Source organism: Ceratotherium simum, chromosome 18, assembly GCF_057802395.1.
Source record: "Ceratotherium simum simum isolate JZ-2026a chromosome 18, ASM5780239v1, whole genome shotgun sequence".
Taxonomy (NCBI): domain Eukaryota; kingdom Metazoa; phylum Chordata; class Mammalia; order Perissodactyla; family Rhinocerotidae; genus Ceratotherium; species Ceratotherium simum.
This window is the reverse complement of record NC_141917.1, coordinates 29,111,355-29,130,014: the sequence shown is the minus strand read 5'-3', so window position 1 is coordinate 29,130,014 and position 18,660 is coordinate 29,111,355. Positions and strand designations below refer to the sequence as shown.

Sequence of the window (18,660 nt, the reverse complement as noted above, 5' to 3'; positions counted from 1 at the left end):
ACTTGTTAAGAATACAGTAATGAAAAGAATAAGTTTTAGAAACAGAATATTCAGTCATGAAAATATAAATTCTAGAAGCAGATCTAAGTATATGTAAGAATTTAGTACCTAGTAAAGTTTATATTTTACATTAGCAGAGAAAGAATAGATTATTTTACACTGGTATTGGAATAACTGGCCACATATTTGAAAAAAGTAAAGTTAAATATCCTTATACTTTTCATGAAAATAGATTTTCCAGAAAAATGAAAGATGTAACCAAGAAATCAAATCCTGAATGTACCAAAATCTGAATGAACATTTATATGTTCTAGGATGGTCTTTTTAAGCATGAAAACCACAAAGAAAAAGGCTGATAAATCTGATTATATAAAAATAAAATACTTTGCCCATCTCCCAAAACACACACAATTTAAAAATAAAGAATAAGGGGAAAGTGTTTGCTATATATATTTTTGACAAAGGGTTAAGGGTCTTAATATGTAAAAACTTGTAAGTAATAATATGAAAAAGGGAAATATTCTAACAGAAAAAAGAAGGCATGAAAGATATGAACAAGCAACTCTCAAAATAGGATAAAATGGCCCATGAGTTTTTAAGAAATGTTCAGATTCACAGTAATAAAGATATACAAATAAAACAATGATGCATCATATTTTGCCCAACAGAGAGAAATACTGGTCATACTTCTCATTTGATACTTTGGGGAGAGTAAATTAATACATTGCTTTATCATATTTTCAAAAGTGTCTAAAGTTGCTATAATATCACTGTCTTAATAATAAAAATAATTAAGGCACAAAACAGATAGGAATTAGGATTTAATTTATACAAATCGCTGATTGAAAAATTAGGTAAGATGGTATTTTTCTGAAGTCACTTGAAGATTTTCAAAAGTTATCCTCAGTGCATAAAAAACAAATTTAATAACATAATTAGGTGGCAATTTCATTGTACAGATAGTTCATCCACAATATCTATCTCATGGGATTGTTGTAAAGATTAAATGAAACGCTTGTGTGAGTTGCCTATGTGACCGCTGACCTTAAATGCTTAACTAAGAAGTTCTCTGGCTGCTGCTGGAGGGACATAATAGTGCCACAGAGGAGGGCAACAGCATCCACATTTTTCTGCCCAACGGGAGAAACCACCTTCAGCTCGCACCCGTATCAGAAAGGCATGCCTCCTCACAAAGGGGTTAGAACAAAGCCCTCTTCCATCACTGAATTAGTTGTAGAATGTGGCTAAACACAATGAGATAGAATGTTGACCGTGAAGAGAATTGAGTTCTTAGGTTAGGAAAAGAACTGACGCTTGACCTGGAGATAAGCAGATCAAGGATTTGGTGGAATACATTTTGTAGGATCACTCTAAAATTCCTAAGTAAAGACCAAGGATAAAGGGTAAGTCAAGCTAAACATCCCAGACAGGTTGGAACAAGAATATAATGAGTGAAAAGGAGGTCAGAGGAACTAGAAGAAGAGGGAAATTCAGACCACAATGAAGATTACTAGTTTAACTACAATGAGCTCAAGAGATTTTACTAGTTCACTGGCGAAGAAGAACCAGAAATTTTTACCAGATCCCTATTTTATGTGGTTTGTTATATATAATTATATAAATTATATAAAAAACTATATGATAAAATATGTAATTCTTACTCCTTCAGGTATTGTTACAAATAGACATCTGACTATTAGTTTCAAGACTCTGATGCTCAGAGTGGGCAACATTGGGTAAGTATCACCTGGTATAAACTATTGCTTTAACAAGACATCTTTTCTGTGTGGATGTGCTCAATTATACTAGCACTTAATGTAAACTGTCATGCATATATAACAAATAATTATTAATATGTCTTTATTTTAATATTAAAATTTTTATTGTGCTTGCATAAATACCATCAGTATGCATTCTTGAGAAGGTACAAGTGCAAGACTCAAGATCCACCAACACCTGGGAGTCCATCTCTCCCTATGAATTCTTGTCTACCTACACACAGAGATCATTAAATTACAGCAGAGTAAACAGCCTCTGCTCTTGGTCAAACTCACAACCTGTTCACCGGTACTGTTTTTATTAATTGATCTACAATGACCTTTCCAGAAACTGAATTCTGAATCCCTGTGACCATAGTATCTACCTATTCTTCCTATCTTCACAGATTACATAGACCTAACATTCTGCTTTCCAGCCTGGGTCCAATACACGCACATGGTTCTCTATATTGCGTTGTAGGTACCTCATGGTTTCTTAGACTTCTGATTCTGGTTACTTCCAGTCTGTCATAACCTTTTTGTTTCCTATGGTCCGATGTGTCAGTATCGTTGGTCCTCTTGTTATTAAACACGGCTAAAAGCATCACGAGCATTTACAGACAGCATCTGCTTGGGAACAACATCCTGGCAAGCCCAGGATCTTCCATGTGTTCAGTTCACTAGATTCCGGCCTTGAATGTAACACTGCCCAAGTGGCTGGACGATGCTGCTAGTAGAGTGGCATGGTTTTCTCAACAAATTCTGTTTACTTCTCTGCACACGATTACCCTTGGACCAAAGCAAATGTTCCTCATTCTCACTGATGGCCACTTCTAAAGAACCAAAGTGGAAATAGAGGTTCCTCATCTACCCTTCTAAAGAGGTGGGAGACATGGTTCATTTTGATCAACTTGAATAAACAGGACACTGGGCCTTGGGAGATATTCATCAGTCCTTAAAATCTGAGTGGCACTAGCATAACATTCAATAAACAAACAACATTGGGTTATGCCAATGATATTTAGCAGCGACGTTCAAATGTGGCTTTTGTAGAGCGGTGGTAGTAGTCTGAAAGTACACACAGTCCAGTGTTTGTCCTCATAGATCGCTAGAGCTTACCAACATCTGCATGGCCTGAAATGCTTTAGATATTCCCAGTTTGGTAGGCTCTAAGTGTCACAATTCAATTACTGATGCCTTCAGAAAGATAAAACAAATGCCTTTTCCCTTAAGAGAGAGAAAGAACTTCCTAGGGGTACAACAGTTACACTGTTTTTGACACCTGCTAGTCTCCTTGGGTTTTCCTGAAATGCAATCTTTTCACCTATAACCTATATACGATAAGACCAACAACAGACAGATCATCTTGGTATGGCAGCCAAAGGACATAGGGTGGAAGCTTCTAATAAATTGACTTCGAGAAGCACCACAAGTAGTAACTCCACAAAATAAGGTTTATGCCCCTTCTAGAGTACAGCTGATGCACCACAACTCCACCTTACCAAGACATTCAAGCTGCCTTAATTCTGTATCTACTAAGGCTGGCTTTCTCTTGGCCCATGACTCTGAAGGAAGTGAGCAAGAAATGATAGTCTGCGATACCTGGAACACAATCAAGGCCTGTAGTAGCAGCCTCAGGGGTTACTGTAGCCATTACCAATCCTCAAATTCCAGGGGGCATTATATTTATGTTCATCATGACTGACTATTCTTTAGCTATTCAAGGCTTCCAGGTCAACCACTTCACCAAATTTCTGCATTCTTTATCGGTCAGAACCCCTGTGAGCACTCCTTGACCTGCCCAGCTTCTCTTGGGGCACAAATACCACTGGTATTGCATCTTTGAAGACAGTAGTTTTCAAACATTTTTGACCATGACCCTCCATCAGAAATACATTCTACATTGTTACCTGGTATTTGCGTACAGGTATATATAAAACAGAAAATACAAAGATAGGGAGACTATAAGTATAAGCTCACAGTTCATGGGGTCAGGTCAGTTTTGAGTTAATATCTTTAAACCAGCTGTCATCTACTCATACTTCACAACTTAGCAGAAACTCCTCCCTTCCAACGTGCCCCCGTAACCTCCCATGCTTATCCACACTTATCACGCTCAGGAATGGCTTTCTCTCATCCCCACTAAACTGTGAGCACCGGGAGGGAAGGAACTTTATCTTAATCAACTTCATATCCTCAATACCTAGAACAGTGCTGGCACATAGTAGGCACTCAATATTTATTGATTGAATTAATGAATCAATCAGCAGTATAGGCTCAATATAGGTGAACTGAATACATGAGTGAATACATGGATATTAAGTTTTAGTAATTTTGATTAAATACAAAGATGACTTAGATCCCCAAATAAGACAGACAGATATAATCCAATTCAAAATCTAGGAACAAGATCAAAAAGGGTCATTCTCACAGACAGAATCCACACACTGTGTAGGAAACTGGCTAATTCCGGAAGCATCTCTAGAAGTAACGACCTATAGTACGATTTTGAGAGGGCTTCTCCATTGAATCAAGGCATCCTTTTTACGGCAGCAAAAGCACCTCAGTTAAAATGTAATAAATTATAAACAATGTATAAATTTGGGACCTTGTAAGAAGCTCTGCCAGAGATCTGACCGGGTCCTGGAGCGGCCAAGAGCAGCCTGCGTGAATGGGTAGGTAAGATCCGCTCCACGGCAAGCTGTTTGTGACCTGGTTAATTTCATATTCCTAACTGGATGTTTGCCTTAGGTCTCCTAAACCATGTGCCACATAAAAATAAGCTGCAGACGTGCCAGCTCTGTGTGTGGCAACTACCTAGGGCCTCCTCACGTCGCTTCCAAGCCTTTAATCTGAGTCCTGTTCTGCTCCAGTTCTGCCTAGCTTCCAACCTGCTGGCTTTGTTTTGATTTTCTAGTCTGGTTCTCACTCAGTCTCAGCTTTGATCACTGGCCTACTCAAAGGACTTGGCTTGAGCCCACCTCTGCCTCTTTCTGTTTCTGGCCACTTCGGGTAAATTATCTTGACCATCTTAGTTCCAGCTTTGAGAACTCAAAATCCTGGCATCAGCTCTCCTGGCTGACCTTCTGTTTGGATCTGTCTTGTTTCCTACCAGAGGGAATCAGATATTATAGAAGCACATCTATTACTACGGTAACATGGAAAGTCCAGTGGCTATATTCCAGTTTCTGTGCTTGGGAAGTTGGCACAAAGAAAGAAAGCCATATTCCATAAGGAAGTACTAAGGTAAAATTTTATAGCTTTCAGAGCCTCTGTTCTTTGCCTTCCCTTCCCAGACTTTCTCTCCTCCAACCACCCAAAAACCCTGAGGGAATCTGGAGGAACTGTCTAAACTTGTAATTCAGATTTAAAAATTCCTGACAAACACCTAGGATTCTCAGGAGAAGCAGAAAGAGTGGTTGGATTTCCTACTTGATGGGGAGTTCAGCTCATGTAACCTGGCAGCCCTATAGGGTTTCTTGACCAGTGTATGGGACCTGTTTGATAGCCAGGTTCCAATGGAAAGCCTGACACTGACACGTACTGCCTTTGACAAGGAGGAAGAGAGGAGAGGGCAGGTAGCTGATGTGCAACTGAATTCTGACTTCTCATCCAGCAGCTGTCATGGAATGGGCTCTGTGTCAGGGCCCAGTTTCAAGAAGGTCTCAGAACAACTTGAAAAGATGAAGCTGTCCTGCTGAGTGAGCTTGGCAGACTAAGTCACTTCACCTCTGGTCAGTTTGGAATATGGTTAGCTACCTGGCCATACCTTCCTGCAAGACAGCCTGGCCTTCAGATTCCAGAGAAGCCAGGGGCATGGGGATGTACAGCTCTCTCTGACACTGGCAGGGAAGGGGCACCACCAGAGAGACGGTATGCCTCCACGCCCCTCTGTGCTAGAGTGCTCAGTCTGGGCCACACCATATCTACTGCCAGGAAATGCAAATGTAGCCCATGGCAACAAGGCTAAGGCAGAGGTTAGCTCTACTTTACCTGCCATGCTGAGCTGAAAACTGTTCTAGCTAGAAGCAGATTTGTGAGTAGCCAAAGCCTGCCTATCTGTCCGTCTCACTGTTAATTCTGGCTTGTCAGAAAATATGAAGAACTGACCCTAATCCAATAATGGCTTTCATTCAGAAATCTGATCACTTTTGTCCCAGCAGTGGCCTTCCCCAATCTGCCCTGATCTAATATCAAGGAAACAGACATGTTTAATTCTAGCCTTTCACAAAAGAAGACCCAGGGCAACAGACCCCATCTACCTCGGGCTTATGTTTGGAGGGAAATTCACATTGGCCATGGTCAATTACCCAGCATGTGATGAAGCTCCCTGTCAAAGCCCGGAGGCCCACGCTTTAGGGATCCTGGCACCTCACTGTGCAGTCCAGTCACCCCTTGTAACAAGTCCAGAAGCTCAAAAAGCTCAGCACCAGCGAGCAGTGGCAGGCTTCTCCCCCCAAACTTTGAGCTACCGATCGATTCCTTATGTATCAGGCAGCCAGAATCACCGGACTGAAACTCTGTCTTGCAGGTTTGATGACCAGAGGTAACTGAGGCTCAGCCACTCTGAGAGAGCCTCTGTCCTGAAAACTTACATTTCAGTGCTACTGAAATTCAGTGACAAATCAGACGCAAACAATGAGCAGAGGCTTCTGCTTAGTACTCTAATTCCAGACATGCTCAAAGTGACTCACTGAGGACATCAGTGGAGGAGTAGCTTATTCACCCCAAAATGACAGCATGCTATTCCTGGTTCTAGTCTCTGCCCTGGTAAGCCACCATGGCCCTTCCAAGGCATTGAACATGGCGCCCTGGGAATTACAGCAGCTGTTTGGCTAGCCCAATGCTTTTCAAAGCTCAATTGCCTAAGCCTAAAACAAATTAATACTCTAAGGCTGCTGCATTTCTCCTGACTCCAGAATCCTCTTGGGACAGCATCACACTGAACTTTATATCAGATTTCTCCCTGTGCCAGGGCCACCACACAATTCTGGTGGTGGTAGCCGTCCTTATAAAATCAGTAAACTTCATTCCTTAGTTGCTCAAACTATGCTTTGTTCACCAGGGAAGTGGTGGTCTCCTTCAAGATGACTTCTATACTAATTTCTATGATTTTGCTGCTCAAAGGACTTTTCCAGAGCCTTCTACATCCAAATTCACCTATCTGCTGCCATTGCTCAGCCAGGGACAGTCAGATAGACAGACTTGGTTGGAATTTCTCTGACGTCACAAAGTATGTAGACACTATGACTTGGTCTACCTATCTTGTCACTGCAAAATTCACACAGAATTTTTCCACACAGAATACCCTCTCTCATAGTAATGACCACTGCCATTCTCTCTATTTTGTTTGTTTCACTGCTAGGGTTGATTCCTCAAAGACGTATAGATTACCCATAAAAAGCTTAGGAGTGGAACTGACCAATGTATGAAAGACTACTATAGGTCCAGTATACCAAAGAATATGGCTGACAGGCACTGGAAAGGAGAGGTGGGGTTGGGGGGGTCTTTCAGGTGGTAGAGTTTCTAGTTCTTAGCCTAACATATCTGCCCATACCAAAATCCAGATTTTCTTGGATCCGTTCAAGTTTCTTGAAATTATCAACCCCATTGTGTTCTTGTTATATTTATCTGCCAAGATGTAGCTTTAGAGTTCAAACCTTCATAGCCTGCTCTAAAATACTAGGTGGGATGTCTGAGCAAGTGACTGAAGATAATCTGGACTTGAGGCATAGAAACTGGCTCCTGTAGTTGTGAAAGTTAGTAGAGGATGAATCAGTGGTAGGAAGAAAATCAGTTGTAAGAAGCCCAGGGAAGCCTTGACTATCTTCTGTCTTGCCTTGCCCCAGAAGGGAGGGAGCCTGGAAGAAGAGGGGCTTCTCCCTAATCTATGTGATCAAGAACAAATAAAAATGAGTGGTGGACATTCACCTGAGTCTTATTCATGTCATCCAGGACTTTTCTCTTTGGCTATATCCTTCTCACCTCTCATTCCATTCTACTTCTATCTGGGTGCCAATTCTTTGGCTTTGTAAATTGTTTCTCAATTCTGGTCTAATACCTTGAACTTGATGCCTTAATTCATCTATTCCTACCATGGTTCTCTAAATAACCCAGCTTGTCTCCGATTCTATTAATTTGAAGCCAAATACCTTTTGAATTATCATGACATAAGCACCCCTTTCATTTCCTCTACTCCATAGACACAAGTCCCAGACTTCTGCCAAACCCACTCCAGCCCTCTGAAATCCTTGGCCCACAACAGTTAGAAGATAGCCTAGTTTCTTGGCAACCACAGGCTCAGGGTAACCATTGCTCCCTTTGAAAACTAATACATTGATATTCTTATAAGTTACCATCACTATGCTTGATGATCATGAACCAGTATTCTAGGGCACACTAGTGACCTCACCATGACACAGCCACACAATGAAGGCTAGCCTTAAAAAGCCAGCCAGATAGCCTCACTATTATAGGAGGAATTTAGGGAGGTGGAGGCAAAACTCTAAGCAAATGGGGAGAAACTGCAGCTATGAAACGCATAACATAAAAACTAAACTAGAAGGCTAGTGGGAATATTCCTTTCAGTACTAAACTTTCTTAGCTCCTATTTTGAAGGCTGATCATGATTCTTGTTACCTATGTTGGGAAATGTTTGTATTTTAGCAGATGCCCCTGATGTCTTAATCCAAACAAGTGATAAAGTGGGGCAACAGGTACAATGGCAGGCAGAATTTTTAAAGAATGGCCCAACAGAATATCTCAACTCCCAACACATAAGCAACTGCTTACAAAAGTCAGCTATATTCTTGCACATCTGAATATAAAAGATAAAAACATCATATCTTCAAAATTAAAAGATAAGGCATTAAGTGAAGACTTCTTTCTCAGCAGGGGATAAAAGAAGACAAGAAACAAGCAATTTCATTTGAAATTAAAGGTTCTTACACTTGACCAGTAAGTTTGCACTTTGAGACATTTCATGTATCCTGAATAAACATGTATGATAGGGACTGAATTGTGTCCCTCTAAAATTCATATGTTGAGGCCCTAACCCCCACTGTGATGGTATTTGGAGCTGGGGCCTTTGGGAAGTAATTAGGTTTAGATGAGATTTTAAGGGTGGGGCCCCCCATGATGAGATTAATGTCCTTTTAGGAGGAAGGAAGACCAGAGTTCTCTCTCTCTCTCTCTCTGTCTCTTCTATGTGAGGACACGGCAAGAAGGTGGCTGTCTGCAAGTCAGGAAGAGAGTCCTCACCAGGGAACTGAATTGGCCAGCACCTTGATCTTGGACTTCCCAAAACTGTGAGAAATAAATTCCTATTTTTTAAGCCACCCATTCTACAGTGTTTTCTTATGTTGGCCTGAGCTGACTAATAGAACATATATCTTTTAAATTAAACAAAACAAAAGAAAAACAAAAACAAAAACAATGATCTATTCACATGCCCTTAACACTCATCTACTAAAATATATCACTGTGCTAGGGTCAGTTATCCAGTGACATCACTTGAGTGATACAGCCTTCAAGTTGATATTCCGCCCATAAGAAATCTGACTAAACAATAAACTACAAAGATTGGGTCATTCACTGGGAAGCCAGGGAGCAAGGCAAGGGCTAAGCTGGAGAGTCCACTGTCAGAAGTCAGGTCTAGAAAGCTACTGGATCAACACCAAAGGCTGGACTTGAAGAGTTAGAACAAGAGTCTGGAGCCTTTGGGTCAAACAAGTCAGAAGAGACTTACATTGGAAGACAACCCCTTCTGACTTGTTGATAAAAACGTGCCTTATAACACACACTGTAGGGTTAAACCAACAACCACAGCAAACTCAATTGATCATAAACTTAAACAGTAATTTTTCATTAAAATCAAAAATAGCAGCAATTAAAAACTATGACCAGCTTAAGACAACATGGATGATGTGCTGGACACAAAACATCCTTCCTTCAAATTGTAGGAATTCCAACTACAACTTGTTTGTGGGCATGCACAGTAGAGCTCTGCAAATCACCAAGTGCTTTGTGGCAGAGACTTCTTAGAAAAATCTGCATCTGCAGGAAACCATGGCCATGAGCTAATTTTAGTTAATGAATACCAAATTTTAGTAGCTCTTAAACTCACTCAGTAGGTAACTGCTAATAAGCCGCTAGTACAAAAATGAAATTCTGTGGAATTGCCAGTCATTTGCCAATAAGAACCACGGAAAGGACTTGCATTTGGGGGAGTCTGGGGTTTATCAGGATGAGTCCACTGCATAATGAGAACCCTGGCTGCTGGGTGGGGGCTGTGCTGTCAGTTGAGCTAGATTAGCTGGGCTCCTGGCTTAGCCTGCTGCCCACAGTCCATAGGGTGTTTGGGGCTCCTCTCCACTCTCTACTAAATAACTCATTATTCTCCTGTGGCGGTTGCCTAGGAATCCCAGTGAGGTCTGGCTGCTCCGTGGCGCTGCTCCTGCCTCCTTCATAGGACAGATAGATGATATTTTAGGCCACACCATTCCTGGACTACCGCTCTCTCACACGCAGCCATTCTGTAAAGAGTATGATGATTTAGGAAACAATGTTAAGAAATGAGAATCAAATTTGGGGCAGCTATATATGACATAAACATGAGAAAAAATTTGTTTTTATGCCAATTTCTAGGTGTAATATTTAAAAATTTTAAACATGATAGCTTACTCTAACAGAGCTTTAAAAGTACAGACTCAAAACCGAGAGGTATCAGTTCTTTAAGGATGGGGGGTACGGGCATTAATAAAGTATGCTAAGAATGTAAACTTTTTTAATATTAATTTCTAAGTTATGCATTTACTTGAAGGATTAAAAATCCTGAGCAAATTTGTCAACGATAAATGTGGACAACCATTCCCTTTAGCTAAGCCAGGATGTATGGATCCTCTGTCTCTTGGGAAAGCCTATTTTAGCCAGATAATATATTTCACAAGTTGAAACATTTCTTACTTGCATGCAGGAACATTTAACAAGTACCTGAAGAGATAAAAGCTCTAATAATAGGAGATGATAATAGGATACTTTACAGTATATCCTAACACCTGTATATGGTATATTTTCCATCATGTAGTCAAAAGGAACAGAGCATATAAACACATCAGAAATCCTAAGGTAATTTTCATTTCTAGGAAAACAGCAAAGGCTATAAACAAAATGAACTGCATTGCCAGACCTTCACATACTCCTAACAAAAGTCTACAATTTCCTGCAAAAGAAACATACCAGCTGCTTCAGGATGTGGGTAAGACAGACATGTTCCTGTGGTAATTATTTCTCAAACAAGAAAAAAAGTTATAAAGACAAATCTTTGTTAAGCTGTAGACTACCAGGTCTCCTGATTTATGAAAGCAACAAGAATAGATAGAACTGTTTAAGAAATAACTTAGAAATAAATATTCCATGAATCAGCAAAATCTGTCAAATAAAATGACTTTCAATTTACAATGGAAAGAAATACTTTGACATATTTTGATACTGTCGAGTATTTTATTAAGTAACATTATACTTTAGGTGGACATACTAGATCTGGTACATTCTACATCCATACAAAATAAATATGCATATCCCATAAGGTTCTAGTCAATCATTAATAAATAATAATTCTTTTAGTGATGCAAATACCGATTCATCTAATTAAAATACGGTATACATTTACTTTTTCATAATCTCATTTTCTTTCCTTATCTTTTTATCGTAAGCTTATCTTCTTTCACTATTTACATATTGGTGCTCTTTTACACTGTGCCCTGCTGTCATTCAGCCATTTTGTTCATGCATCCTTTCAACAAACATTTATTGAGTATTTGCTATATATCAGCAAATGATTGGATCCAATCATCTTTTCTCCTTTTTTTTTTTTTTTTTTAACCTACTAGCTTTCTGGAACTCATTCAATAATATTTCTAACAACTAAAAGCCTCATTCTTCATTCCATTGTTGTTGGTCTACCCAGAACTTCTATCCAATACCTATTAATTTTCCATCTTTCCTCCTAAAGGTGAGATAAAGTAGAGAAGGGAAGGACAAGGTGGTGAGGGAAGAAAGTAACATGTATTATTTGCGTCCAACATGCAGTGCACTTGGCTAAGTGCTTAACACATACTATCTTAATAAATTTCACAATTATAAAATAAAGTAGTTGTCTTATTATCCCCACTTCATGTGCTGGGAAACCGAGTCTCTTAGCACTTAAGGGGCTGGCTGCCTAAGGTCCCACAGCTGGTGGGTGGCAGTGCCAATAATGGGATTTTGGTCTGTTTACCCCAAGGGCTTTGAAACTCAGCAGCTCTTCTAAGAAGCATAATTTATATCCAATGCTTTTTTTTAATCTTTGAATAAAATTTTGAATCCATGCTACTCATAAAACTCAGAACTCCTCCTCTTCCATTTGCCTCCAAAAACAATACACTATTTAGATAAATTACTAGAGAAATACTTTATAACACGGGCTTTTGAAGCAAAGGAAGACAGCTCTTGTAAAGAAAATTGCTAATGAATAAATTCAAACATTTTTAAAATTCTGAAATCTATCTGCCCAATGTATTATGCTTGATTTTTTTTCAGACCCCTCTTCTAATATTACTGGGAGTAACAGATAATAGATTATGAATAGGTTAGGTGTTTAAAAGTTAGTGCTATAAATGCAAATTAAGCCAAGGGGAAACGCAAACATATAATGCCCATTTTTATTAATAGGAATGAAGAAAAATAATATCACAAGATTAATGTTAAAGATACACCATTTATTATGTTGCATTCTCTCTAATTATCCCACAGCTGTATATACCTTATATTCTTCATAATCACTGCTATCTAGCAAGTCCCTTTTCTCCAGTTCTATAAGTTGTTCTGCAGAGGGCTTAGCTGATAGATGCTTAATAGAGGCTTGCTCGTATATGGGCTTTCCATTAAAAAACAGTTCCTTCCAATCATGCATCAATTTATATGGAATCAGACTACAGCAAAAAAGAAAAGAAAAAGGTAGAGATGAATCAATGGTTAATCAAATATACACCTTAAACCTTAGTCTTTCTATTATCATACTCACTCCTCAGGTCTGCTGTTAGAGGCCAGGGATTCCACTCACTATTGTAGTACTCCTGATGGTTAGTAAAATGTCTGGAACTTAGTAGGTCTGAATGAATGAATGTTACTTAAAGCCACTGGTTCTTCAAACTTTCTTACTGACTGTGCACTAACAGAACAATATATCTAAAAATAATGAGCACTATCATAAAACTTAGGTTCTTTGATTTCCAGCTGTGACATTAAAGTAAATCTTAGGAAATCGTTTATGCCCTAGTATCAGTGTCCTCTTATGCAAAATGAACAGACTGAAAACCAAGGCCCCTTTAAGGTGATAGTTGATTTACATATTTGCAAATAATTCGTAATAAAAAAATCTAATGTATGGTGGTTTTATTGTCATTGCACATTTGGTAACCTTTAGAATTATTTTTCAGTATTTTTTCTGATTTATCATCAGTATTTAAGTCTGATAATGACCAGCAGGCAATCAGCACAGAGTAAGGGGAAAATAGTTCCAAGAGGAACAAAATGTGCAAAGGAAGGAAAGAGCCTGACACGATTCAGGTGCATTTCTCTAAAAATAGTTGGACTAGAGCTTGAAATTACAACTTAAAAAGCAGTATCTCATTTATTTTATTCTGATACATGCTACAACATGGATGAAACCTGAAGACACTTTACTAAATGAAATAAGCCAGACACAAAAGGAAAAATATTATATGATTCCACTTATATGAGGTACCTAGAATAGACAAATTCATAGAGGTAGAAAGTAGGATAGAGGTTACCAGTGGCTGGGAGGAAGGGGAATGAAGAGTTATTATTTAATGGGTACAGCGTTTCAGTTTGGGATGACAAAAAAGTTCTGGAAATGGATGGTGAATGGACAACAATGTGAATGTACTTAAAGCCACTGAACTGTACACTTAAAAATGTTAAAATGGTAAATTTTACATACGTTTCTCCACAATAAAAAAGTAGTATTTCAATTAAACGTACAGCTTCAAATATAATCATATTATATTTTCCATTAATAAAATATTTATATTGCTAAAGGTTATTTTACAGAGTTATGGAAGTTTAAGCTCAGGCATAGAAATATTTTAACATCAGAATTATTGAAAAGGCATTGGCTTCTATGATAAAGTAAATGGTTAACAACTTACATATTATCCAAAACTTAATCTTGCAGTTACTGGATTAATATTTTATTATCTGACTGTTAAGAATTTTGTTAAGATGCAGTGTTAAGAAAAGTCAGTTCTTGTAAGTAGACTGATACCAAAAATATCCCTGTGCTTCAGAAAAAAATATACTGATAATATCTTGTTTAGTGAAGTACGTAGAGAGACTAACATGAGTTTATCTTGACTGACAGTGGTGAAGATTAATAACATCTTAACATATATATATATATGTAATTATTGTATTCAGTTGCAGTTAAAAGACACTTAAAATTTTAAAGTAAAAGCCCCTTAAAAATTATATATCAATATTTCTGGAACTTTAAAATTTTATGTATTTTTTCATTAAAATAAAAATGGTTTCATATAATCAATACATTCTCTATATAAATTTTCATGAAGCAGGATTTACAGAGTAATAAAAGGCAGATAAGTATATGCCTGTGAGAAATATGACAATCATCAAACTAACTACATATAGGAAGTCCTCAACTTACTAATAAGTTGTGCTCTGTAGGTTGATTTTTAAGTCACCTGCTCAAGATAGAAATAATACTTATATGGGCTGAAAGGAAGGCTCTAAATTGCCTTGAAGACAGGGGTCCCCACCCAGTTTCATCCATGCTGGTGCCCAGCCAATGCTATTGAGACTGTCTCCACAGCCTTTCCCAACAAAAGCATTCACAGAACTGGAATTTGAGGAATCCTTTTCCCACAGTCTTCCTTCTAGGCTCTTCTAGGAAAGTGTCACGGGATCTTTGGTGTTCCTTGACTTGCAGCTGCCTAAGTCTGCCTTTGTTGTCACATGATGGTCTCCCTGTGTGTCTCGTCTCCATTTCTTATGAGGACACCAGTCATATTTAAATAAAGGTCCCACCCTACCCGAGCATGACCCCATCTTAACTAATCATATCTGCAATGACTATTTCCAAATAAGGTTATATTCTGAGGTGCTGGAGCTTAGGACCTCAACATACCTTTTTTGGACACAATTCAACTCATATATAGGCATCTGTATGTTGCCTTATTTCCATTTAGTTTTTACATTCAGTTTGAGCTTTTCCTGGTTCTTGGTGTGATGAGTGATTTTTTATTCAAATATACACATTTTTGTATTATGTTGCAAGACTCTAAATCTTATATAAAGCTTCTGTTTTGGCTGGTTTTTCTCATAGTGCTCTGGCAAGGGAAAAAGAAGGTGCCATGGTGTAACTGACAGTTATGGACAGAAGTCCCACCTGACGGGAGGCGATCCTTGTTACTGCTGGGGCGAGGTGGCAATTTTGGCTTCCCAGATGTCTCCACTGCAGTGGGAGTGGCCTTGTGACCTGTGGGTGATGGTGAAAGTCCTAACACTCCACCAGGTCTCCTGTGACACTACTCCAGTGGGGACGGGAGGAGTTCCCATTACTGCCAGGTGGGGTGGAAGTCCACGCGTCCTACTTGGTCTTCCAGACGCCACCCTGGTGGGTATGTTGGGGTCTCTTGTTACAGCCTCATGAGGGTAGGAGACAGGCTCCCTACTTGGCCTTTGCTGGCACGGGTGGGAGTGGGACTGCATTGTTTTCTGTGGTATTTAGATGGAGTAGAGTGGTTATTGTCTAAAAGTTTTCCATCTTGCTAGGCTGCTCCTTTACTGGTCCTTTGGCTCGACAGAGCAGGATTTTGTTGGGGCTATTTTTTTCTGCACCATTGGCGTTTCCATGTTGCCAGAATATTCAGCCCCAATCTGGGATATGTGAGGCAAAAAGAAAACCCAAGAAGCTCACCACTGTGCCATTCCTCAGGGCCTGAGGCCACTGGCCTGGCTTATTTCTCTCCACCTTTCAGAGTCTTCCCATGTTAGTCTCATATATAATGTCCAGGGCTCGTAGTTGTACTTAGTGGGAGGAATAGGGAAAAGCGTATCTCTACTCTGTCTTCCCAGAGCAGAACGAGATTTGTATTATGTCTTAATTTTAAATTATGGGGTTTTATTTGTTTAGACAAATCACTCTGCTTTATCCTATACTTTTTCCCCTTTGAATTATCTTATTTTATGTTTTTATATTTAAATCTCCTACTTTTTGTAATTTAATCTATTTTTTTACCGTTATATTACTTTGTATCACCTTTCCTTTTTAACTCTTTTATAGTTTAGCTACATATAATTCTGTTCTTATAATTTCTGAACTTTTGAATTTACATTAATCTGAAAAGTATTTTTAAATATTTACTCCGTAATTCCTTTCAATTTTCAGTGTTATTTATTTTCTTTTTCTCAATCTTGTACCTTATTAGTTTTATCTTCAAAATGTCCTCACCACTACGTTCTGTAATTTAGTAGGTTTTTATACGGCTGTGGGTCAGAAACATGGCTGTAGGGCCAAGAGCTGTGGAGAAAGCCCTTATCATGTACAAGGTGATGGGATGCTCTCCCCCTCTTCTGTCTGACCTGGCAGGTCATCTGGCCTTCATTCTTTTCACTGTGGGTTCTCAAGAAGATCTCAGTCTAGGTAACTTGAGAGGTACACAAATTTAACTGGATTGCCTTATCCTTGTCCTTGTGAATTACTTTCACTGAGATCCACTATGGTGTCATTCTCCTACAGCTTTCACCAAAGGACATCATGAAAAATAGGTCTGTGAAGCCAGATGCTCCATTTGCTTAAAAGACGCTGCTGAGGATATTCTCCACTAGATCCACTACACCTCTCAGTGTACCTTAGGTGAGGCTACATGAGAAAATTATTATTCTAAACTGAGTGCTAAGAAAAGTTTGTATTTTGTAAAGAACTAAAATGGAAAATGGAAATCATGTGGTAGATTGTGTTTCCCTTTTTGCTTTGGCCACTGGGAAGCTCAGATAAAAATCTGTAGCTCAGTTGCAGCAACTGGCAAATTTGCTGCCTGTATAACTGTGTTTCAATTTATCCCTTGTTCTTAACTTTCTACTTTAATTTGGATGTTCCTTTGTTCTTCTTTTGGTATATTCTTCATATTTTTGTGTTGTTGAATGTTTCCTAACAAACACGATGATTTCTTTTAGAAACAAGGTGCAATGAAAATAAATAGATTTAATGATTAGTAAAACAATCTTTAAATAATCTCATTCTACTAGGAAGTTCCAAGTTAAATTATCAAACAAATAGTAAAGTTTCAAATAAACTATCATAGTTGTCTTTGTAAATTATAAAGCATTCGGACAGAAAGTTTAAATGTTAAAACACATATAAATACATCTTAAATAAAGGCTAGTCAGTGGGTGAATTAAGTCAGTGATCATAGTATCCTGGCCCCCACTTCTCATCCTCCTTTTCATGAAACATTTTTGTCTCTCTTTACTTATCAACCTAGTGTCTACTTTATAGTCTTATCCTTTCTCTTGCTCTGCGGTGTCTCTACGCCATTAATTATAAAACAATACTTACTTATTTGTCAGCATTCGGTAGTCTGCCACTTTAGTGGACAAATCAAGTATTTGATCCAAAATTTCGGCACATATGGCATAATGCTTTTTGTAACGAGCTTGAGCTCTTTCCACAGCAATCTGTTCATGAAGCTCCTTCTCTCTGAGTGCTTGTTCTTCAAAATCAATCTTGGCTTGTTTTGCCAAAGCCTAAGAAGGCAAAGACATATTTTTAAGTCACCATAATTGTGCAATGATTCAAATGACAAAAATGTCATTTCAATAGCCAAAAACATCTCTAAATATAATGAAATCTCTTTTTATATCAGGAAAAAAATTAATCATGAAAGAGTACTTTCTCCTTAATACATTAAGTACCGAGTATGACGGCCAAGACGATATCGCAACTATTCTACCCTTAGCTTATCGGTGAAACACAGTACAGAGAAAAGTGGCCTAACCAGGGAAAGCCCAATGTAGATTAATGATAAATTAGATCTCAAGTGTTTAAAAAGAAGTCTTGATTTCTTGAGTTGCAAATATTCAGTCGAGGATCACAGAGAAACAGGCAAGTCTGTGCCGGACTCCAAGCAGGGCTGGCCCCTTCATACCCAACTCAGGAGCCTTAACCTGACACATCTGCTGGGGCCAATGCCCTCTGTCTTTTCATGGGAGAGTTCTAGGATAGAGATTTATACTTAGAAAATACTTTGGAAATTCCCTAATTATAGTGGCTTGAGAATATCACACTTCTGCCTACCGATGTTAAATGTGTCTAGACAACAACAAAACCATTTGCTGTTACAGCCTTAATAAATTGATAAAATTCATTCATAGAAACATCTGTTTCTGCAGAAAGTAATGAAATATTTCAACAGTTTGTCCCCACTCTTTGCTTGGTTTGCCCTGTTATTTTGTTTAGGGAACCCTCTCTTCACACAAAATGCAAAGGTCATACTTAGCCCAGCCAAGTTGAGGTAACACGATACTCGATTAGTGAAATTCAAAGGATCAAATGTTGTTTTTCAAATAGCTGTACCTGCTCGGCGAGAAATTCTATTGCATGCTAACCTGCTCCAGAAGCAAGACTCGCCTCCCGTCCCTGAAACCAGGGCGTGGAAAATGGAGGTAAACATGGGCCCTGGAGGAGCTGTGGGCAAATTCAAGCCCCGGCTCGTGTACAGAGGTCAAGCACCAGCCGCGAGACCTCGGGCGAGTCGGAGCCTCCCTCCGCCTCCATTTCCTCAACGTGAAGCAGGGATATTAATAACACATGGCATTCACAGAA

The 18,660-nt window shown here is 38.8% G+C and overlaps 1 protein-coding gene across 1 annotated transcript in view; it reads right to left on the bottom strand.

Annotated features, from left to right (window-relative positions):
• The window catches only part of SPEF2 (sperm flagellar and cilia associated 2), a 181,751-nt gene that overhangs the window by 106,333 nt on the left and 56,758 nt on the right, over positions 1-18,660 (bottom strand). The window contains exons 9-10 of the mRNA XM_004422725.3: positions 17,395-17,582; positions 12,559-12,727 (exon numbers count right to left, since the gene is read on the bottom strand). Of these exons, the coding sequence (XP_004422782.1) occupies positions 12,559-12,727; positions 17,395-17,582 (357 nt within the window). The remainder of the gene's footprint in view (positions 1-12,558; positions 12,728-17,394; positions 17,583-18,660) is intronic.